At 39.0% G+C, this 25,480-nt stretch overlaps 1 protein-coding gene across 1 annotated transcript in view; it reads right to left on the reverse strand.

The window, feature by feature from the left end:
* Positions 1-15,423: 15,423 nt before the first annotated feature.
* The window catches only part of FER1L6 (fer-1 like family member 6), a 205,173-nt gene continuing 195,116 nt past the window's right edge, over positions 15,424-25,480 (reverse strand). The window contains exons 39-40 of the mRNA XM_036739631.1: positions 16,558-16,658; positions 15,424-15,607 (exon numbers count right to left, since the gene is read on the reverse strand). Coding sequence (XP_036595526.1) covers positions 15,424-15,607; positions 16,558-16,658 — 285 coding nt within the window. The remainder of the gene's footprint in view (positions 15,608-16,557; positions 16,659-25,480) is intronic.

Consider the following 25,480-nt stretch of genomic DNA (forward strand, 5'->3'; position numbering starts at 1 on the left):
TTTGGAAACAGATCTAGTAGTGGTATTGCTGGGTCAAAGGATATAGGCAGTTTAATAACTCTGTGGGCATCATTCCAGATCACTCTCCAAAATGGTTGGATCAGTTCACAGCTCCACAACAGTGAATTAGTGTCCCAATTTTTCCACATCCTCTCCAACATTTGTTGCTTTCCCTTTCAAAAACCTATCAGCCAATCTGATAGGTGTAAAGTGATATCTCAATATTATTTTAATTTGCATATCTCTAATCAATAATAATTTAAAGCATTTTTTCGTATGACTATAAATTGTTTTGATTTCTTCATCAGAAAACTGCTTGTTCATAAATGGGCCATTCATCAATTGGGGAATGATTTGTATTCTCATAGATTTAACAAAGTTCTTTACGTATTTGAGATGATATCATTATCTGAGAATCTGTCTATAAAATTTCCTCCCCCCTCTCCCATTTTCTGCTTTTCTTCTGATCTTGGATACATTTGTTTTATTTGTACAAAACCTTTTAAATTTAATGTAGTCAAAATTATCCGTTTTACACCTTACACTGGTCTCTATTTTTTGTTTATTCATAAATTTTTCTCCTAATCATAAGTCTGATAGGTGATATATTCCATGATCTTCAAGTTTTCTTATAATATCTCTCTTTATAACTAGGTCATGTATCCACTTTGATCTTATCTTGGTAAATGGTATAAGATATTGGTCTATGCCCAATTTCTGTCATACTTCTTTCCAGTTTTCCCAATAATTTTTTTAACCAAATAATGAATTCAAATCCCCAAAACTTAAGTCTTCATGCTTGCCAAATACAAGATTATTATATTTATTTGCTGCTGTAAATTGTATGTCTACTCTACTTCACTGATTTACCTTTTTGTTTCTTAACCAGTACCAGAGAGTTTTGATAATTACAGCCTTATATTATAGTTTAAGATCTGATGCTGCAAAACCTCCCTCCTTTACATTTTTTTCATTAGTTCCTTTGATATTCTTGGCTTTTTGCTCTTCCAAATGAATTTTGTTAATTTTTTTAATTCAATAAGAGAATTTTTGATAATTTAATTGGGATGCCATTGAATATATAAATTAGCTTAGGCAAAATTGTAATTTTCATTATATAGATCCTGCCTATCTATGAACATTTAATATATCTCCAATTAAACCAGGAAGAGTAAAAAGAGAGAAAGAAAATTGTAGACCAATTTAATTAATGAATATTGATGCGAAAATCCTAAAGAAAATACTAACTAAAAGTTTACAACAATATATTGCAAAAATTATACATTATGACCAAGTGGGATTTATTCCAGAAATGCAGAGATGGTTTAACATAAAGAGAACTACTAATGTAATTAATTATGTCAATAATAGAAGTAAAAAATCATATGATTATATCAATAGATGCAGAAAAAGATTTTGATAAAGTACAATACTAATTTTTATTAAAAAATCTTGAAAGTATGAGTATAAATGGATTTTTCCTTAAATTAATTTTTAAAAGTATTTACCTAAATCCATCAGCAAGTATTGTTTGTAATGGGAATAAAGTGGAAGCCTTCCCAGTAAGATCAAGTGTGAAACAAGGATTCCTACTGTCACCAATATTATTCAATATTATATTGGAAATCCTAGCAAGAGGAATAAGAGAACAAAAGAGAAATGGAAGGAATCAGAATAGGGAATGAGGCAATAAAACTATCTCTTTTTTTTGCCAATGATATGATGATATACTTGGTAAAGACTCAACTAAAAAGTTAGTTGAAACAATTTTAGCATGTAGCTGGATACAAAGTAAATCTACATAAATCATCAGCATTCCTATACATCACAAACAAACCCTGCAAGAAGAGATAGTAAGAGATACCTTATTGAAAGTAATTCTAGACAGTATAAAATACCCGGGAGCCTACCTGCCCAAACAAACCCAGGAACTATATGAACAAAATTATTAAAAAAAACCTTTTTACACAAATAAAAATCATTTCCACATGTTATAATATACAAAGGTCTGCACTTGCAGTTAGGAAGCCCTAAGTTAAAGTCTTACCTTTGATACGCGCTGTCTGTGTGGCCATAGGCACAAATCCTTTAACCTTTTAATGCCACAGGAAAATCACTAAGACTAGAAGTTACATGGGAGTTTTCTATTTGTATTGATGGAGAGAGTTTCCCCACTGAGAGTTTCCCACACAAAGGAAATCTTGGACCAGACCAAATATTTATTTACTTATCTTCCTGTTTATTATGTTGATTTATTTATTAACCCATTCATTTATATATATATGTGTGTGTGTGTTTATTCACTTTCTTCCTCATTCATTCATTCATTTATTTGTTTGTTTATTTATTATCAATGACAACTAAAGCCAGAGCTCAGGCTTCACAAAAAAAAAATGCAGTGCCCCAAATACAATCCAAAGAGAAATGGCTTTCTGGTTATGCAATGCTACAGAACCAAGGGATCCAAACAAGACAAGAATGATGGAAGAGATAATCGTTACATGTTCAACCATGCATACGACTAGTACTAGCAGTTATTTTCTATGATAGAGGGTTATTTCTAAAAAAGAAAAAATTCTGCATCTCAGTTGGAGATGAGGGAGGGGATTCATCATGTGAAGATAAGCTTCTTTTGCTGGCCCAAAGAATATTGGATAATATAGAGTGTTTGTATTCAATTGAAACCATGCTCAAAGTTGAAAATTTTAATACAGGGTTATGCCCATTTTATAGATGAATTAATTGAGGCTCAGAGAGATATATGTCCAAGGTTACACACAGCTACCAAGTGGTTGAATTGTTACTAGGATCCAACTCTCTTAATGCAGAGTTAAATGTTATTTCTACCACCCAAGCCTGCTTCCTGCAATTATCTTACTCTAGGTTTTTTCTTTCTTTCCAATTTTATGTTTCCAGGTCCTCACCACTGAATAGGACTGATAGAATGAGAAAGCTGATGGCCCATTGCCCTCTGTGTAATTAAGGGCCTTAGCTTATTTTTTGATTTAGCTCTATATGCATGTGTCAGTTTTCAGTGCTCATCACTGGCTGCCATTATGATTTGTCTTCAGCTGTCTATGTTCAGTTATCTTGGGTATCTGGCAAACAAACTTTCTGGACTGTTAAAGTGAGATTGCTGTCAGGGTGCTCCATGTGATCCCTAAGCACGCTTTAGAAGCAGGAGGCAATTCTGTTGAGAAAGTTTAGGGGAACTGGAGCAGTGATTCATTGCATCCTTTGTTTCAATTAACATAATTTGGCTTGCACTTGAAATGCTTTTTTATTCAATCATCATAAATATCACCAAGGCTGGTACTGGCTGGAAGATTTATTGTCTTTTGGAGGAAAAAAATTCCAGCTAACTTGACTTGCACTATAGTTCAGATGTTAGTATAGAATATTAAAAAGTGGAAATTGTGTGGAACTCACATACCTGGGGTAAAATTCTAGCAGATATTCTCTGTTTTAGGAAACTCAATACATAAAAGCTCACATTTTGGCAAATAGATTATATAGGAGGTTTATATATTAATTATCTGCCTTATACACAAATTTACTATGGGATTCTTCTATTCAGGGATCGACCTAGGGCCTATGAACTGTTTTTTTTAATCCATTTTGATAACTTCATTTCAATATAAAAGGTTTCTTTTGTAATGTTACATATTTTATTTTATATATTTTAAAACATTATTCTGAGAGGAGATCCGTAGGCTTCAACACACTACCAAAAATGTCCAGGACACAAAAGAATTTAAGAAATCCTGCTCTAACTAGAACGTTCACTCACTGATATTTCAAAGAACACTGGCTTTGGAGTCAAAACACCTGGATTCAGATCCTGCCTCTGATGTTTATTACCTACATGGCCTCAGGCAAGTCACTTAGCTTCTCATGGCCTCAGTTTCCCCATCTGTACAATGAGGGAATTGGACTTAGCTAGCTTTTAAAGTCTCTTTCAGATCTATATCCATGATCTAAATGTTGGTTATATAACAGTTAAAATAAGGTAAACTGAGGCACAAAGTTCTGAATGTGATCAATGTATTAGTAAAGTGAGAATTTACCAATAAAAAGGATCTCGGCTTCCTCAGCAAAGCCAAGACCCAGAATTAGGGGGACAATTACGTTTTACAATTTGGGGAGTACAGAACAAAGAACAGTGCTCTGGAGGCAGGAAAACAAGTCATGATTGGTTAAAAGAGTTCAGCAGAGTAAATGGCAAAATCAATGTAACTGGTTACAGAGCTGAGGAGTGGGGGGCAATGTGATTGGTTGGAAACGGGGAATGAGAGGCTAGCAAGAACCCCCTCCTTCCCTCCTGTGGCTAAGAGATACTCATCGTTGGAGTCCAACTGCAAGGTTGGAGATAGTGGACCAGACTTCTTTGGAGAGAAAACCAGACATCCTTGAAGGATAGCTTGGTGGTGTAATGATACTAGACCAGACTCCCTGGTATCTACTCACATCCCCTGAGGATAACAGATTTCCTTGAGGCAAGACTAGAATGGTAATTAGAGGGAGGACTGGATTTGGCCCAGAAAGGTTAAATGACTTGTCCAAGGTCCCACCACTATTAACTACCAGGTAAGAATTCAAAGTGGATTCCTTAATAAATCCAGTGGCCTTTACAGTGTCACATTGATGATGTCTTCTCTCTAAATCCTGTGATCTGTCAGTTGCCTCTCAAGGTCCTGATCCTTATTTCATGGCAAATCTGTGATTCTGGTTCAATTAAACTTATCAAAAATCTATCACATGCCTACTATGTGCAAGGTACTGTGTTAGATTCTAGAGTTGCCCTTAGGAAAACAATGTCAGAAGTTAATTTTTCATTCTGAATATAATAAAATGTACTGATCTTTGATTGACGTGAGACTATTTATGCACAGAAAGAATTAAAAGGCCTAGATTTGAAAAAAGTTCAGGAAAAAAACAAACAACCTAAACTGTCAGATTCGATTCAGTACAGGATAACACAGGACCCACCATGTGGGATTGTCCTTAGGGATTAATTCCAGCCTGACCTGGTCAATACCATTTAGCAAATACCTCTTTGCACCTGGCATTGTGCTAAGTACTTGGAGATGTACAAAATTCATTTGGTGTCTTGAAGCAATATGGCCTTCTATTTAAAAAAAATTTTCATTACACAAACACTTCCACATTCAAAGAATAGTAAAAGATGATTTGTATGTGAAACTGCAAATCTCTATTATATAAGCGTGTTTATTTTAAGTGTATAATAAATCCAACACATTAAAACTGTTCTACTTGTCTGTCTCCCTTTAAACTTCCTTCTGTTCTCTTCTGCACATTTTAAAAAATTCTTAATTGAAGCTTTCTTTTCTTTACTCCTTCTCTTCCCTTCCCCTCCCTCCCCTTCCCTTCCATTTTGCCTTTCCCTTCCCTTCTCTTCCCTTTTGCCTTTCCCTTCCCCTTTTCCCTTCCCTTCCCTTTTTCCCTTCCCTTCTGCCTTTGCCTTTGCCTCCCCTCCCATCTCCTTCCCTTCCCTTCCATTCCCTTCCCTTTTGCCTTTGCCTTCCCTTCCCTTCCCTTCGGTTCCCTTCCCTTCCCTTCCCTTCCCTTCCCTTCGGTTCCCTTCCCTTCCCTTCCCTTCCCTTCCCTTCCCTTCCCTTCCCTTCCCTTCCCTTCCCTTCCCTTCCCTTCCCTTCCCTTCCCTTCCCTTCCCTTTTGTCTTTGCCTTCCCTTTTGCCTTTGCCTTCCCTTTTGCCTTTGTCTTTCCTTCTCTCTTTCCTTTTTTCCACATCATTGTCACTAACCTCCCCTCCTCCTCCTGTGGAAAAAAAAATTCCCTCCAATGTAACTAATAAAAACGGTTTAGCTAAGCAAACCCACACTTTGCCCACGTCTGCCATTGTGTGAGTGTACCTCTAGGCCATCGCATTTCTGCCAAGAGGTGGGAGGCATACTTCATTACCGGTCTTTTGGAGCCATGGTTGGTCCCTGCAGCTGTCAGAGCTCTGCAGTCTTATGAAATTGTTTTATTCTTTACTTTGTAATCATTGTACAAATTATTCTCTTGGTTCTTCTCACTTCACTTTGTACCATTTTATATAGGTCTTGCTGGGTTTTTTTTCTGAATCCATCCCTTTCATCATTTCTTCCAGTACAATATTCCATTATATTTATACATACAATTGTTCAGATGTTCTTAAAGAAAAAAAAGTCGGGAAAGAGACACATAGAAAGAAATGGAGGATATTTTTTCATGCACAGAAATATAAACACAACAACTCCAGCTTTAGTAAATGTTTTCATTGTTTAGTAGAGGACAAAATGAGAATTTTCTTGAATTAGCAATATCTTACTTTTTTTAAAAAATTGGACCTGTCATTTTATTGATGTAGGGAGCACCTGAAGGAGATTTCCCTCTACTGATGCAGATCAGTACGTGCTCTACAACTTGTATGCGCAGAGATTTGCTTGGAGCATTAAGAATTTATGTGAATCGTTCCATGGTCACACTGTCAGTATGTATTGTTCAAAACCTACCATGCATGTAAGTTCTTGATATCTTTTCAATGTATATATCTTTAAGTTCCTCGAGGTCAAGAACTGTCTTTGTCTCATCAGTGCTTATCATGGTGCCTAGAACATAGAAGGTACTTAATAAATGGTTGCTGAATGATTGGCTTTACATATGTACACAGACAAATACAAATCTAGATCCTTTAGAATAATAGAATTTAGAGACAAAAGTGACCTCAGAGATCATCTAGTCCAACCTTCTCAATTTTATAAATAAGGTAACTGATGCCTGGAGAGGGGAAGTGAGTTCTCCAAAATCACACAGGAAGTAGCAGAGTTGGGATATGAAACCAGGACTTCTGACCTCAAATCCTATTATCTTTCTACCTCAGTTAGGTGTCATTGGGTCTAGAGTCAGGAAAACCTGAGTTCAAAACCAGGCCCAGACACTTATTAGCTGTGTGAGCCTGGGTAAATCACTTACTCTCTGTCTGCCTCAGTTTCTTGAACTGTAAAATAGGGATAATAATAACACTTCAGGGGCAGCTAGGTGGCACAGTGAGTAGAGCACTGGCCCTGGAATCAGGAGGACCTGAGTTCAAATCCGGCCTCAGACACTTGATACACGTACTAGCTGTGTGACTTTGGCCAAGTCACTTAACCCCAATTGCCCTGCCAAAAAAAAATAGCACTTCAAAGAGTTGTTGTGATGATCAAGTGAGAAATTTTGTAAAGCATTTAGTACGATGCCTGGCACATAGTAGGTGCTTAATAAATGCTTTTCCCCTTTCCCCACTTCAGCACATGGTTGCCAATACATAACAAAGTCAGCTGTCTTTGTACTACACCGCAATTACAAAACATTTTACATATGCCATGACGTTTCATACTCACAAGAGACCTATGAGATAGAGTTGGCATTATGATGACTTATTTATAGCATCACCAGATTCAGAACTAGGTAAGAACTTAGAAATTATCCTCTCTAGCTTTCTCATTTCAACGGATAAGGAGGACCCTCAGGCCCAGAAAATTTGTGTCTTTTTCAAGATCAGTCAAGGAAGTAGGCAACTGAGCCAGGATTGAAACCCACTTCTGACTCCTAGGTCAATGCTTTCCCTACTGTCTCAAGCTGAAAGTGATTAACATTAGAAGGATAAAGAGAAAATCACTCTAACGGATAAAGCCATCAGTGAGAATAGAGTCTTCTTTATTGTGGTTTCAGATTTACAACAGAAAAATGTCTTGCTTCAAAGAAAAGAAGACACACAGGGCTCAGACTACTTTAATGCAATGTATCCCACTGACTCCCATCATTCTAGTGAAAAGATTGGGCTAGGTAATTGCGCTGCCTCCATTATTCCTTGGGAGTGAAAGATGAAAAGCTGAAAGGCTTCTCTGTCTTTTTCCCAAGCACAAACTCTGTACATTACAGAACATTCTACTAGATCCATTTTTGAGTCATCACTGACTGCACTGAAGCAGTAACTTAATATATTGAACCACAGAATGTTGGAGCTGGAAGGACCCACAGAGGTTGTGGAAGCAGACATAACACCTACTTCCTTTCCTCCACTGACTGTTTTAGAATATTAAGAATATATTTTAAAATTTATCCTAGTGAAACTTTTGGACTAATCTAAAAGAGAAAACCTTGTTAGTCATCCTTTGTCAATTCTGAGACAGTGTGTCTCTCTCCCCACCCCCACTCACCTTCCTTCCTTCCTTCCTTCTTTCCTTCCTTCCTTCCTTCCTTCCTTCCTTCCTTCCTTCTTTTCTTCCCTCCCTCCCTCCTTCCCTTCCTTCCTTCCTTTCTTCCTTCCTTCTTCACCAATACTTGCCCAGCCTCCATCCCCCACTCCCAATATAAACAAATAAAACAGAACCCTTCTAATAGATGAGCATAGTCAAGCCCAACAAATGCATATATGGGCCACACCCCAACATGCACATCTCATTTTGCATCTTAAGTTCATCAACTCTCTGTCTTTGTGTAGTCTTCCCAGAACCTCTCATTTTTCTTTTTTTTAAGTCATCTTTGCTGATCTATAGATATAAGGTAGAATCTCAGAGTTGCTTTAATTTAACATTTCTCTTGTTATTGGTGATTTGGAGTATTTTTATATGATTGTTGATAACTTGCATTTATTTCTTTAAGAACTGCATATTAATATCCTTTGACCACCTATTTATCTCTTGTCCTTATGTATTCAAGTTAATTCTTTATATATCTTGGATGACAGTTTTTACTACAGAAACTTGAAGCAATGATTTTTCACAGTTGCTTCCCTTCTAATTTTAACTGCATTGCTTATATGTAGGTCATGTATCCATTTGGAACTTATCCTGACATATTGCATGAGACATTGGTCTAACTTGGCTTCATTCTTATGGATTTCTCCATTCTGCCCTAGGAACTTCTTCATCATGGAAGATCCCTTTAGCCCTGTGTGGCAACAATTTGGTTAGCAGCTGCTGTGGGGGTGAAAGACCAACACAAGCCCAACAACAAGGAAGCTGCCAGCACAGGTTCTTTTGATCTGCTTTACTAAGGAAAGTAGAGTTAGCAGGTTAACAATCTTATTTCAAACCAACATACACATATCATTCACTTAGTTCAGGGGAAAAAGCCAGCACCCTGAACTTCAGAGCATATACAAACAAATTACAAACATACATTATAATCAGGCCAAATACAATTCATAGTCACTGAGAAACCATTGACATCTGAGTTCAGGTGCCGAGGAGGTCATAACAAGGGCTGGCCCAGAGTCACACACCACTCCTCCTGTGTCTCAGAGCCCCAAGAGAGAATGCCAACCTCTGGGTTTATATGTCTTGTTCAGGGTCAAAGGTGAGTCACACATGCAACTCACCCATGTGACCTAAAAGTGTCACAAAAATTCGACTTAAACCCACATGGTCTGAAAGCCTCTGATGTCACAAACATGTCACTCAAACCCATGTAAACTAGGCTTTCCCTTGAGGCAAGGAGGTCATCAAGGACTCCTAATTTAATCAAGGAAACAAAGGCCAAACTCTTCAAGGGCACTTGAGTGAATAAGTGTTAAAAGCCCATCTTAATTACCAATACATCCTCCTACCTCATCAGTACACTCTGCTTCTGGGACCCTTCTCTCTCATTGGAAGGTGGAGAGCTTCTTGCAGAACCTCCATTTAAAGAAAAGTGCCCAGGCCAGTTAGCTCTACTTCCCACCAGGGAAGGGCACATCTTTCCATTGCACATCTCTGGACTCCTCCATTATACCTCTCAGCCAGGCACCTCCCTTCTTCCTCCAATCCCTTTTTAACTTCCAATTTATATGTTGTCTCCCCCTACACACACTTAGAATGTAAGCTCTTTGGGGTCAATGATTTTCTTTTGGCTTTATTTGTATCCCCAGAATTTAGCACAGTGCCTGGCATATGATAATGAATGTTTGTTGACTGGCTGAAAGACTGAAACCTTATTTCTTCCAGGCTGTTTTCCAGTTTCCTAGCAGTTTTTGTTGAATAGCAACCCTCTGATTTTCCAGATAAGGAAACTGAGGCCAACAGAAGAGAATTGATTTACCTAGGCTTACACAGTAAATTAGCATCAAGCCAGGTCTTCTAGTTCTCAGTCCCGTTCTTTTAACACTATCCTAGGAATGAAAGAAAATAATTTATTAAGCATTTATATGTAGCAAGCACTGTGCTAAGTTCTTGGATACAAATACAAGAGTGAGATGGTCCCTGCCCTCAAGAATCTTACATTCTAATGGAGAAACAATACATATAATCATGCTAATGGTTACCCTCCCAAGGTGCTTACCATATACTAGGGAATAGCCAAACCCATAGGAGAATATAGCTCAAACTGATAAATCAGGTTTGTAATTTCCATTTGCATGGTTTAGTATGAGAAAGAAAGTTGTGAAATATTTCCATTATAAGAGGTACAAAATGGTGGCTGGATGTTGTATCTTTTAGGGTGTGGTTTCTTTGTTCTCTCTTTGACCAAGGATTCAAAACCTGTGGGAAATAAAATCTAATATAGGCTTAATAGACAGTAAGTTCACAAGACTTAGAATTGTAAAGAAACTAAGAGAATATTTAGGACAACTCCTTCTTTTTGGAGAGGAAGATGCTAAGATTCAATGAGGTTTATTATTTTATCCAAGGTCACCCAGGTAGTCAGGGGTAGAGCTGGAACTCAAACTCTTACTCTAAATCCAATGCTATTTCTACTGATTCACTTCAATCTACTAAATTAATTAAATTTTTTCTTCTTCAGAATTGTATTGCCACAGTGAAAGAATTTCTCTCCTAGTAACAAAGCACTGATGATGAGCCTATGCATGGATCCTGGGATCTCAGAATCCATAGCAAAACCTTTTCTGGCTTGGTAAATCCTACCAGAGCTTATATTCTGCTGACTTAGCCTTGAAGAACATGGGGTCACCTTCATGCCAGGATGAGGCATCAAAGCTGCATTTTTAGGTGTAAGTAATCATTAAATGACTTCTCAGGACCTGAACTTTTCTATTTTTGGATCAGGCTTTTTTGATGCTGCAGCAAATCTGTGATCTCATCAGTACAGCTCCTCGCTAGTGTGGTGGAGATTACCACCCACCTGTGCCTTCTCGTCTTTTGAGACTTTTGTCAATGTTATCCCACAAATCCTATAGATAAGTCATTTGATATGTTGAATAATAATAATGATATTTATGTAGCACCTACTATGTGCCGGAGACTGTGCTAAGCACTTTACAAAATGCTGAAGGCCTTCCTATAGAACTCTTGACATTGTGTGGGTACCAATGGAGCACACAGATTATCCACTGGTTATGCTTCACTTTTGTTGCTTGCCTGTTCCACCTCCCTTTCCAGTCATAAATGTTTCTGATAATATCTTTTATATTGCATCTCTTGTACAATTCTTCATTGACAATCATTATAATATGCTGTGGTTTATTCATACTCACCATGTCTCTCCAACGTTTTTTGAGTGGCTTACAACTTTAATTTTTTAGAAGTTATGATATTCCATGCTTTCCAGCTACATAAAATAACTGGAAAGATTTCAACTATTGAAAAAAACAAGTCTTTGTTTCAAGTATGAATATGGGGGGAGGGGTCATTAAGAACACTAATCACCATATTGGTTTTCATCCAGCCTATTCTTCTCCTATTCATTTCCAAGCACAACTCATTGCACACCTGCAGTGTATGTTCAAGCCTTATTGATGTACATATACATATACGATATGTGAGTGTATGCACTATATATGTGTATATGTATACATATATACATAAGAATATAATGAGGTATATAATGGACCAGCTCTCCAGATCATCCATTCGACATCATATGACCACCTGAAAATTAGATATTCTTCATCCACTTGATTTTTCCTGTGCAGACAGTTAGTTAGACTGAGTTCTTTTGCATGATTATGAATAATTCATGAGACAAAGTGTGGGTCATACTTAGGTAAAATAATACACAAAAAGGATACAGCTGTGCTTTTATTTATTTAACTTTTTGCATTACAGAACAATGAAATCCATGATGTCCTATGTATGATACAACAGGCATCAGGGACACATATATGATCATAGTATTTTATTAGTTTCCACTTTCTTTCCTTTCTCTTTCTCATGTAAAAACCTTTGAAAAACTTCCCATTTAGGTCTTGCTGACATTTTCTCATCTTTTTACCCCCAATAGAGTTTGCTATATATGCTCTTTCACCAACTTGTGGGAGAACTTGACATTCCTGCTTGACTGCCATTATAGATTCAAATAAAATGTAATATACATTATATTGTCATGACATGAAATGTTACTTGCTCCTGCAGGGGCTAGTAGAAAATAAAATTAACTCACAATTCACTCTTAAGTTATGCATTTTTTCCTTCATCAAGATGGCTGATATCCATAAGGCACATCCAAAGTCCCTATATTGCCTGGAGTCCTTTGTGGAGTTCAGCATCATTTCAGGGTTTGTGGGTAAGTTAGACAGCCCTACCCTACCTGCTTTGGCATCCCAAATAGTAAATAGCATCTCTTGATAATAACATCAAAGAAACAGTAAGTGCCCTGTTCTCTGCTAGGGTCTTATGTCATCCTGCAGTCATTCCCCATTGTCTATAGAACAAAGTACAAATTTCTTAATCTGGCATTCAAAACTCTTCACAATCTGGGACAAAGCTACTTTTCTAATCCAATTTCACATCATGACACTCTTCTTTCTGGATTCCATGGTACAGTCAAATAGGACTTCTTCTCCGATTTAGTCATCCCCTTCCTGCACCATTCTTTGCACAGACTAGACACAAAGTCATTCCATGCCTGCAGAAGATTCCTACTTCCTTTCCTATCTGTTTCCCTTCCCTTTTTTCAAAGACTGACTCAAATGCTGCCTCCTCTAAAAAGTCCTTTCTGATCTTCCCAGCTGGAAGTGAGCCTTCCTTACTTGATTCCCTCATGTCTCTCTGATTAGTAAGAATACCTGTTGCTAATGTAATAAGAAAAAAAAAAACTGTCCGACTTTTTTGAGTTGAAACAAATGTTTCAGAGTTTCCTGTATAATTCTGAAAATTTAAAATTATTTTGAATCAACATCACCTCCCAAATCTTCTCTGACTCATAATTGTGGCCTGGAGTTCACCCTGGCTCCTTTAAGGTCATGTCAGAGAATCACAGTCTCTGGCAGGTCCTCCTAAGCAGTAAAAGACTTCAAGGATAGAACCCATAACATACCACGCACCTATTGCTCATGGAAAGACCCAACACCAGAAGATTGGTCCCAGGTAGATGATTAACTTGGGGGATCATGACAACTCAAGAAAAATACAAAAGCACAAAATGTATGGTGATGTAAAACTGGAAAGTATCATGATACCTGAGGAAGAAGCTAGGTAGTGTAGTAGATAGAGCATGAGATGTGGATTCAGGAGGGCCTGAGTTTGAATCTTGATTCAGACAATTAATAGTTCTGAGATCCTCCGGCAAGTCAGTCAACCTGCCAGTCTCAGTTTCTTCATCTGTAAAATGGGAATAACAGCACCTGCCTCCCAGGTTTGTTGTGAAGATCCAGTGAGTTAATACATGCAAAGTACTTTGTAAACGTTAAAGTTGCCTTTTCAGTGTTAGCTATTATGATGATGCCCAAGGAAAAATGGCAACTTTGGGAGTTAGCTCATCCAGAAATTCTGATACCCTAGGACCAATGAAGGTTGCAACTGGATCCTGCAAGTGTTGGCTTCCATGAGAAGTCAGTAAGTTCATGCTGTGTAGACGGATCTCAGTAGGAGGTATCTCTGAGGTTTTCTACCTGTGCACCAGTCCCAGGGGACCTTGCTGATATAGACCAGGGAGATCTATGGAGGACCATAACCTCCAAGTTAAGAGGGCTGAGCACCAAAACCCCCATTTGAGGAGATGTCCCAACACAGTCTTCTAGTTATTTCCCACCTGTTGCACTCCTTTTGGAATTCTTTGGACTTCTGTATCATTCTCTCACATCAGGTACCTCCCCCCGACCCCACTCTCTGCTTTTCAGCTTAAGTTTGTGTCTTGTCTTCCTCCATTACATTGCAAGCACCTTGAGGGCAGAAATTGCCTTAATTTTTATCCGTATCCCTAGCACACAGCAGAGTGCCCAATACACAGTAGGTGCTTATCGACTGATCAAGGTACTATGTGAACTCAGTTTCAGGTTTCTACTGTTTGGAGTTCTACTGTTTTGGAAGCTTTCTTGTACCTTGCCCTAACATACCACAATGGAAAGTGTGATGGGTTTGGAGTTCGAGGTTTGAGTCTCAGCTCTGCTACAGTTGCTCCACTGTGCTTGTCATAAGAAAGACTTATATTGGCAGTCACTCTTGGGGCTGCCTTACATCAGGGATGCTGATATTCAGGGGCATCCAGGTATTTTCCAAGGGTTCTAAGCTTTAACAAGTTCTACTGTGCTACCCACATTTCAGGAGTGATGGGATCAGATCCTAGGGAGAACTGCCTTCATAGAGAATAGCACTTTTTGCCTTTGCCCACTAGAACAACACATTTGAAGCATTAGCAAGTGAGTGTGCCCTGCTTGTGTGAGCCTTGGCTAAACCTCTGGGACTGGACAGAGCCTACTGACTTGCCTAATATATTGGCTCAGGCGGTCAGAGTAGAGCTGATACGGTTAAACCACTACAACATGCCTCGATCTAATTACTCAAATGTGAAAAAGAAGGCAGCAAGGTATAGGGACTGGGAAGAGGGTTAAACTAGAAATCAGAAGGTTTGATCCCATCACTGACCAAATGTGTAATCTTGCCTAAGTGATTTTTTCTGTCTGAGATTCAAGTTTCCTCACTCCCAAAATGGTGATAATAATACCAACTGCCTGGAAGATTATATACAATAATGAATGCTTTTGTAAATCATTAAAAGGCTATAAAATATGCCCATAAGGTACAGGATAGGGGCTAAGTTACTCGTTTAGAAGTAACTCAGTTCTTCTGTCATAAATAATTCTCAACAGAACCAGAAAATATATTTGTGTTAAAATCTCAGACATTAATTTAAATCTCTCAGACTGAGACAAAATACACATTTGGTCCAAAAGGTAAGTTAATTCCAATGAAGGAAAGTCTCTATGAAGTATACTGATAATAGCAGTAATCATTTAATCTTGGCAGTGGGCAAGGTTTTAGAAGACATTCAGTTTGGGAAGCAGGGGTCCGTGTGGCTGTAGACGACAGGAGAATTTCTTTTCTTTAGCCTTTACCGATTTGTGCTTAGTTCCATATTAGACCATACCTTATTCATCTTTGTATTACCCCTCCACTCACCAAGACCTAGTACACATGCTCTGCATACAGCAGGTGCTTAATAAATATTCGTTGATGATGGAGAAGCTAACGAATGAAGAAAAAACGAAAGATCCAAGTTTTCTAAGAGCTTCCCACAACCCTGCGGCTGATGGCTCCAGGCAGCGTGTAGATGAAAAGCACCAGGAAGACAATAAGAATGATCAGAATGAAGGCAATGATGATGTACTTCTTGTAATTCCTCCAGATGAGGTGGTACAGGCACTTGAAGGGGCTCAAGAACCAAGAGAAGGAGGTGTTCGGGCGGCTGGGAGGGAAGCAGCAAGGATTGGAATGAGTCAAAGAATGCCACTATTTCAAGTGAGTGCCCATTAGACTCAAGACCATTTCTTAAGAAGACCTTCTGGAGCCCTCAAATCCAAAAGCTGATGCTACATGAGTGAAATCTTTAAGGGGTGGGGAAAGGGAATATTTTAAATGATGACCCTTGTCCCTACTATAATGACTAGAATGGTACCTCCATAGAACATTTTGCTGCCGATTATCTCCTAACTCTGGGGCTTAAAAACTTCCACAGTTTTGTCCTCCAATTTACCTGACAAAGTCTTATAGAATTGTAATAATAATAACAATTTATAATAAGTATTATTATCCTCATTTTAGAGATGAGGACATAGGCTGAGAGATTAAGTAACTTGCTTAGAATCACACAGCTAGAAAGTATTTGAAGCAAGATTCAAGCTCAGGACATCCTGAGTTCATGTCCAGAGCTCCATACATTATGCCATGTTGCCCCTCAACAAATAGATGGCAGATGTTCAAAATGAATGTGAATAAACAAATACATAGCACATATGTGTGTTATTCTCCTAGTCCGATGAGGAGATTATATATAGTTCCTGGTCTCAGGGAGTTCACAACCTAGCTAGAGAAATTCAATAAATTAATGTAAAACAACAGGAAATGACACAAAAGGAAGCGTTAGACTCTTGGTCAAAGGCCCCCAAGGTCCATGGAATAGGTCCTCAGGCTTGAAAAGTTTTCCTGTTGAGGCATTCCACCAGGAGTGAGGAACCTGCAGCCTTGAGGCCACATGTGGCCCTCTAGGTCCTCAAGTGTGACCCTTTGACTGAATTCAAACCTACACTAGATAAACATGTCTGCCCCCTGGGGGGATTTGGGGAGGGGGGGAGGACAACTAACCCCTAAATGCACTTCCAGCTCTCTGAAAGGATAGAAAGACTGGCTTCTACTCACTTGGGTTTGTCTAGCGGTTCTGGTTCTTTCCGAGCTTTGCCAACAGGGTTTTTTTCAGCTTCCTCAGCAGTGACTAAATGGAACTCAGCTTCTACTTTACCCTGTATTGGGAAGAAAATATTTTAATTCAACTCTGTTACAAAAATCTCTTAGAAGAAAACCAGCAGCAAAGCAGACGTTCCGCGTTTATAGTACTTGCGTGTCTGGATGACATTTGCCTCCCAACATAGATCAACATCTGACTCTGCATCTCCAGGAAGATGACAGGGAGCACCAAGGAGTCAAATCAACAAGCATTTATTAAACACCTACTATGTGCCAGGGACTATGCTAAGCATTAGGGATACAAAGAAAGGCAAATGACAGCCCCTACTCTCAAGGGGCTCATATTCCAATAGAGGAGACATGAAAACACCTATGTACAAACAACCTACAGGATAAATTGGAAATAATAAGCCGAGGAAAGGCATCAGCATTGAGGAGGTTTTGTGTAGATAATGGAATTTTACCCGGGACTTGAAGGAAGCCCAGAGGTAGAGATGAAGAAAGAGAGTGTCCCAGGCATAGGAGACAGCCAGTGAAAAGACTTGGATTTGGGAGATGGAGTGTCTTGTTGGAGACTGGAATGGAGAGTATGTGGGGAGTAAGGTGTAAGAAGATTGGAAAGGTAGGAAGGGATAGGGCTGTGGGGGTTTTCAACAGCAAACACCAAATGGGATTTTATATTTGATCCTGCAGGTAAGAGGAAGTTGCTGGAGTTTATTGAATAGAAAGATAAAATGTTCAGCCTTGTGTCTCAGGAAGATGAGCTTGACAGCTGAGAGGAGGATAGACTGGAGTGGGGAGAGACTTGAGGCATGGTGCCCTGCTGAAAGGCTATGTAATTCTCATAGGCACGAGGGGCTGAGGGTCTGCACCAGGGTGGTGGCAGTATCAAAGGAAAGAAGTGGAGATGAATGAGAGATGTTAAAAAGATAAAATCAAGACTCTGCAACAGATTGGATGTAGGAGGTGAGAGGGTGAGGAGTTAAGGATGACATGTTTCAAGTCTGGGTGACTGGGAGGATGGAGGTGTCCTGAGTAGTAATAAGATGATCTTGGTGACTTGTATGAGACTACACATGCACACACCAACACACACACCACACACACACACATGCACACGCACACACCCCCACCACACACACACAAACACACACACACACACTTTTGGGAAATTTTTAAATTTAATTTTAATTCCAAGAATGTACTTTTCAAAGGACCACATTTAGTTTTAAAATTAAACCATTTAACACTGGTTAAAAATGAACAGATCATATATCCTGACATGGGCTAGGTGGGTGAAGGGAATAGGCATTTCTATAGGTCCTACTATGTGTCAGGCGCTGTGCTTAAGAACTTTACAAATGTTATCTCACTCAATACTTACAACAACCTTGTGAGGTAAGTGCTGCTTTTCTACCTGTTTTATAGCTGAGGAAACTAAGACAAACAGAGGTTAAGTGACTTACCCAGGATCACATTGCTAGTAAATATCTGAAGCTGGATTTGAACTAAGGTCTTATTGACTCCAGGCCCAGCAGTCTAACAATTGCTATATCTAGCTGCCTTATAGGGAGGCAAGGAAGGGAAGAAGGGGGAAGGGAGGGAGGAAGGAAGAAAAGAAGGAAGGAGAGAGCATTACAAAATGCAAAATGGAGAATTTTGATTACATTAAATTGAAAATGTTTTGTACATACAAAGCCAATGCAACCAAGATTAGGAGGGAAGCAGAAAATTGGGAAAGAATTTTTATAACCAGTGTCTCTGATAAAGGCCTCATCTCTAAAATATACAGGGAACAAAGTCAAATTTATAAGCATACAAGTCATTCCCCAATTGGTAAATGGTCAAAGGATATGATCAGACAGTTTTCAGAGAAAGAAATTAAAGATATCTATAGTCACAGGAAAAATTGATCTAAATCACTATTGATTAGATAAATGCATATCAAAACAACTCTTCGGTACCACATCTCTCCTGTCAGATTGGTAACATGACAAAACAGGAAAATGATAAATGCTGGAGAAGATGTAGGAAAATAGGAACACTGTTACATTGTTGGTAGAGTTGTGAACTGATTCAGCCATTCTGGAGAGTAATTTGGAACTATGCCCAAAGGGCTATAAAAATATACCTACCCTTTAACCCAGCAATACCACTTCTACGGCTGTATCCCAAAGAGATCAGAGAAGAATGAAAAGGACCCATATGTACAAAAATATTTATAGCAGCTCTTTTTGTGGTGGCAAAGGTTCGGAGATCAAGGGGATCCCCATCAATGGGGAATGGCTAAACAAGTTGTGGTATATGAATGTAATGGAATACTATTGTGCTATAAGAAATGAGGAGCAGACAGACTTCATAATAACCTGAAAAGACTTACGTGATCTGATGTTGAGTGAGGGGAGCAGAACCAGGAGAATCGTGTATAATGATAAACGATTACAGACGCATGGTATCTGTGATGACTAACTTTGATAGACTTGGCTCTTCTCAGCAATACAAGGTTCAAAGACAGCTCCAGAGGACTCATGAAGGAAAGAGCTGTCCACATCCAGAGAAAGAATTATGGAGTCTGAATGTGGATTGAGGCAAAGAATTTGCTCTCTTTTTTTTTCTCTTTTTTGGTTTCATTTCTTCTTTCTCGTGGTTCATTCCATTGGTTATAATTCTTCTTTACAACTTGACTATTGTGAAAATAAGTTAAATGTGAAGGTATATGTAGAACCTATATCAGATTTCATCCCCTCTTGTGGGGGGAGGGGGGAAGGGAGGAAGGGGGAGAAAATTTGGAACTCAAAAACTTGTGGAACTGAGCGCTGTAAACTAAAAATAAAAAAATAAATTAAAAAAAAGAAAAGAAGGAAGGAAGGGAGAGAAGAAGGAAAAGAAAGGAGAGAGGAAAGGAGAAGGAAGGGAGGGAGAAAGGATGAAAGGAAGGAAGGAGAGGAGAGGAGGAAGGAAAGGAGAGAGAAAAGAGAATAAGCATTTATTAAACATCTACTATGAGCCAGGCACTATACTAAGCCCTTTGCAAATGTTATCTCATTTGCCCTTCTCAATAACTTTGGGAGGCAGGTGCTATATTATTAGCCCCATTTTACAGATAAAGCAACTGAGGTAGACAGAGGTTGATTGACTTGCCCAGGGTCACACAGCTAGTAAGCATCTGAGGCTACATTCCTGATTCTAGATCTAGAACCCTATCCATCTTCCTAGGATTACAAGGTGCCCTCAGCTCCCCACTATTCCTGTTGATGTCATAGGTACCAATGGATATCCTCTGGCTGTGTAGGTAAGATAGCATAGAAAAACCTGCTTCTCATCTACCTAGCACTTGCTGGTACAAGAATATTTTTCAAACGAGTCATCAAGTGGTTTTTCATTGTCAAATAGGGTAGATTCCTCTTGTCTCCATACCTTGGTATTCAATGGGTCATTGTGATTGGATTGGGGGATTTCTTTACTGGCAGAGCTTGAAATCGTGGGAGGTAGCATCCGTAGGAGGGATTGAGCTTTGAAGTACAGACTTAAGAGCTGGCAAAAAGCACCCAACTAAGTGCATGAGGCATTGTTAACAGAAAGAAAAGATTCAGGACAGAGGTGCCTATCTCCATGGCTTCTTGTCTGTCTCTTCCCCATGGGTGGGCAACAAAAGGAGTTACCTCCTGACACTGGTCTGACCCTTGTTTTTCCTTCTTTGTTGGCAGAAACCTGACCTTTCCCAGTGGTATAGGGAAGAGGAGAACAGTAGCTCTCCTTGGTAATCCTCAGTATCTCCCTCCCTCTCAGAGAGCTGACCACAAGGAAGGAGGGTAGCCCAAACCTGGATCTGCTCAGATCTGGAGCTGAATCAAGTACCATACACTCTCTGTCTCTGTCTCTCTGTGTGTCTTTCTCTTTTTCTGTCTCTATTTCTCTCTCTTTGTATCTCTCTATCTCTCTCTGTCTCTTTCTGTCTTGTGGGTCTCTCTCCCCCTACCACTGCAGGGATTGGGAAGAGCCAACCCAAATGGCCCTAGAAAAGGCAATGCATATTAATCCTCTTTACAGAAAAAAAATTGTAATATATTTAGTATTATTGTTAAGAATTCTCTTTTTATTATGTGGGAGCCATTTTGATAGCTTTATAAGCTATTAATTGAGTTAATAGTTTCCCTAACAGTCCATTTACTTGGGAGAGTGCTCATTATATATTGAGTTTCCCCTAATTGTCTATGTGCTAATAGTTCTCATTATATTTCTTTCTGGAGGAAAATTATGTAATTGGTTTGCGGAGTTCAATTTTGCAGATGCTCTCTAACCAAGGTCTAAATATGCCAAGGATTCTGATCACCGACAGATTTTGTGGTACAGCAGCTGGAAATTGGAGATGTATCAATCTGCTTACCACAAGGTAAGGATTATGATTCTTCTATTTGACACTTAGGGAAGTCAATGAGTTCAACCTCCTCTTCTCTTTTGTGGGATAAGAGGACACAATCACTTGCTGGATGCAAATATGCCCAGAAGACTGCTAAAGACATCGATTCCAATGGAAACCAAATAAGAGCTCCATAGAAAAGGATCATAGATCTAGAGCTGGAAAAGACCTCAGAGGTCATCTAGTCCAATTCCCCCATTTTACAGATGGGAAAACTAAGGCCCAGGGAGGTAAAGTGCTTGCCCAAGATCACAGTCCAGGGCGTCTCACTCCAGACATACTGCTCTTTACCCTGTACTTGCGTGTCTGGAAGCAGCCACTACTAAATACCTCCCCAGTCTCAGGGTGTAATTCCCTTCAAGCCTATCCTGTATGTGTAGGTTATTGATTATCCTAATGAAGTGACCTATCTCAGCACTGCCTCTCAGAATTGGTCGGATTACCTTGAGGAGCCACAAAGCTTATATAAAGAATCAGGGAAGCAGTCATAGGAATCTTTATTGTAATGTTTGTGGTAAAGTTCCAGGATGTTTGCTTAATAATATTCTGGCTTATTTGGAACTTTGCCCAAAGGGCTATAAAAATGTGCATACCCTTTGACCCAGCAATACCACTTCTAGGCTTGTGTCCTAAAGAAATCATACAAGTGGGAAAAGGACTTGTGTATGTTCAAAAATATTTATAGCAGCTCTTTTTGTGGTGGCAAAGAATTGGAAATCAAGGGGACGCCCATCAATTGGGGAATGGCTAAACAAGCTGTGGTATATGAATGTAATATACTATAAGAAATGAGGAGCAGACAGACTTCATAATAACATAGAAAGACTTATAATGATCTGATGCTGAGTGAGGGGAGCTGAACCAGGAGAACATTATACACAATTACAGACACATGGTATCTCTGATGACTAACTTTCATAGACTTGGCCCTTCTCAGCAATGCAAGGTTCTAAGATAACTCCAAGTCTCATGATGGAAAAAGCTGTCCATGTCCAGGGAAAGAATTACAGAGTCTTGATGCAGATTGAAGCAAACTATTTGCTCTCTCTCTTTTTTTGTTTCTGTTCTGTTTCTTCTTTCTCATGGTTCATTCCATTGGTTATAATTCTTCTTTACAACTTGACTATTATGAACATATGTTTAGTGTGAAGATATATGTAGAACCTATATCGGATTGCATGCCATCTTGGGTGGTGAGGGAGGAAGAGAGGGAGGGGGAGAAAATTTGAAACTCAAAAACTTGAGGAACTGAATGTTGCAAACTAAAACTAAAAATAAGTAAATTAATTAATTAATTAAAAAACCCAAACAAACAAAAAAGAAACAGAAATAACATTTGTACTGCCTTAAAACAAACAAACAAACAAACAAACAGTATTTCAGCTAAATTCCAAATTTACATCAAGAAAGGCATAGTAAATAAAGTTCTGGACCAGGAGCTCAGGCTTCAAATCTTGCCTCAGACACTGACTAGCTCTGTGATCACAGGTAAACTGCTTAATCTCATAGAGTCTCAGGGTTCCCACATATAAAATGTAGATACTTCAATAACTGATGAATAGAAGTATGTATAGAATAATTTTGTTTCCCTATTTGTGTCTAATGGTGGCCAATTCTAGGGTGGATAGAAGGGAAGAAAAAAGGAAAAAAAAAGAAATTTACATGATAACTTTGTTGTATATTTAAAAGGAATAGCAAGTTGCACATAGTAGATCTGCTGTTTCATGGTCAATCATTATTTTTATTATACTATGTTATGAAAATACTTGTTTTATTCCATAAGTTAAAAATAAAATAAATTAGAAAATATTTGCATCGTGGCATTGCCATAAGCCAAATAATTTGCAAATTTTTAGGCATGATACAAATGTGAGTTGTTAATATTATCCAGTGTCTGTCTGCAGAAGACTCCATGTCCTATATGGATTCAAGCATGATTTTTAGGTTAATACCCTTCCAATGGAATTTAAAGCAGAATCATAGAATCAGCAGCTCAATCTGAAGGCCATCCATTAAGCTAAGGGCATTCATGAAGGGGAAGGAGAAAATAGGAAGGACAGGATAGAACTAGACCTTGAATTTGCTATCTGTAAAATAATAGACATTTAATGGCCTATTAGCATAATCCACTCACTGATAGGAGTTTCTAGGAACCTTGAATTTCCTCCTTCAGCAAAAATACTTTCTCATTAGGATCCATCCTTTTTATGATTATGGTAATACTTTTAATATGAGATGTTCAGTCTTTTTTTTAGTTGCATCCAACTCTTCTTGACCCCATTTGGGGTTTGCTTGGCAAAGATACTATATTGGCTTGCCATTTCCTTCTCCAGATCATTTTATAAATGAGGAAACTGAGGAAAACAGAGTTAAGTGACTTGCCCAGGCTCACATAGCTAGTAAGTGTCTGAGGCTGGATTTGAACTCAGGTCTTCCTGACTCCAGACCTGGTGCTCTATCCACTGGGTGGTCTATATGTCCTCCTTTTGATGCTTACCTGCATGACCTTGAGCAAGCCACCTCCTGGGCCCCAGTTTCCCCATCCGCAAAAGGAGGGGAGTTGGATTACATGGCACTGAAGGTCCTTTCTAGATCTGGATCCAATGCTTTTAAAACCAGAAGACTCAGCTCCTATTCATGGTGACTCTGGACAAGTCATTTTGTTTGTCTGAGCCTCAGTTTCTACATCAGAGAAATGGGAATAATGCCTATTTCTTGGAGTTGTTGTGAGGAAAATGTTTTGTAAACAGTAGAGTGCTAAATAAAGGAGCTCATGAGCTCTTGTTACCTGTCCCAAAGTGTGCCAACCCAAGCCCTCCACTCCCAAGTATTACCAAACATGACGCTCATGAGATTCAGAGCAGAGGCCCAGGCACAGAAAGCCAAGCTGCAGAGAGAACAGTGGACCTGACCTGTCCTTTGACTCTGCCTCATTCTCTACAACTTCAGGCCCTTAAGTGTGGCTGCTTCCATTTCCTACCCTAACCTTCACCTGGTACTGATGTGCCTCTAAGATGATGGGTGGGGTTTCCCAAGCTTCCTCCTGACTGTCGCCTCAGTACCATGCTACAATTTCCTTTTAGATCAAGAATAGTGAGAAATTGGCATGTGAACTCATAGAAGTCCACCTCATTTTAATCCACAGTGATATTTCTAAAAAGGATTAGGGTTATTAGAGACTGGACCACTGATTTCAGTAGTATACGAAACTCCCAGGAGAAGAAAGTTCCTCTATCAACAAAGGTTGGCATCTTCTGCGCAACTTAGCATTAGAAATCATGGACAGATACCCAAGGCACCCAGCCAGTATGTGTCAGGGGGGTCTTCTTTGCTCTGAGGCCAGTTTTCTATGCACCATGGCACACTACCTCTCTATTGTTAACAAGTAGAATGAAAATTTGTGAATGAAAAGTTTTCAAAATTTTTGAAATTTTAGAATGAAAAGTTTTTGGTAATCACATATTTTCAGTGTTCTAGGGAGCATCACTGTTGTTACATTTACCATCAGCTGCCCTGATTGTGTACCAGAGAGTGATCCGGGTACTCAAAGGCCATGCCAGTAACAGACAAGCTCTGGCAGATGCTAGCATCTTGATATATATCTTCAGTACTTGGCACAGGGCCAGTCATGTAGTAGGCACTTAATAAATTCTTGTTTAATTAAATTGAACAAGCTCGGACAACTTCCAGTATCTTCAGTACCTGGCACTGGGCAAGCCACATAGTAGGCACTTAATAAAGGCTTACTGAATTAAATTGATTAAGTTTGGACAATATCCAGTATTGAAGGATTATTTATCACAGGAGCTGGGTAAGACCTGAGTCTGTAAAATAAAATGATCTCCTTTTACAAATGAGGATATTGAGGCCAGAGAGGTTAAACTAGTGGCTTCAAGTAACTTTGTTTCAGCCACTTTTCAGTAGTGTCTGACTCTTAATGACCTCATTTGGAGGTTTCTTGGCAAAGATACTGGAGTGACTTGCCATTTCTTTCAAGGGAGACTGAGCCAAACAGCGTTAAGTGACTTGCCCAGGGTCACATAGTTAGTGTTTGGGACTAGTTTGAACTCATGTCTCCCTGACTCCAGGTCTAGTACCTCTATCCATATCTTACCCAACTGCCTTTTATTAGTCATAGCTCAGAGGTTGTTTATTGTTGTTGCTGAGTCATTTTCAGTCATGTCTGACTCTTTGTGACCCCATGTGGGATTTTTTTGCAAACATACTGGAGTAGTTTGCCATTTCTTCTTAGAAAACTGAGGCAAATAGGGTGAAATGCCTTGCCCAGCATCACACAGATAGTAAGTGTTAGAGGCCAAACTCCTGACTCCAGGTCTGTGCTCTATCCCCTGGGAAAGGAATCATGGAATGAGACCTTAATAAAGTGCAAAATCACTTATTTCACAAAGCAAAGTCTTACCTTCTGATTTATTTTATAAATAGCAATGATTTGTTTTA

Source organism: Trichosurus vulpecula, chromosome 1 (assembly GCF_011100635.1).
Source record: "Trichosurus vulpecula isolate mTriVul1 chromosome 1, mTriVul1.pri, whole genome shotgun sequence".
Lineage (NCBI taxonomy): Eukaryota > Metazoa > Chordata > Mammalia > Diprotodontia > Phalangeridae > Trichosurus > Trichosurus vulpecula.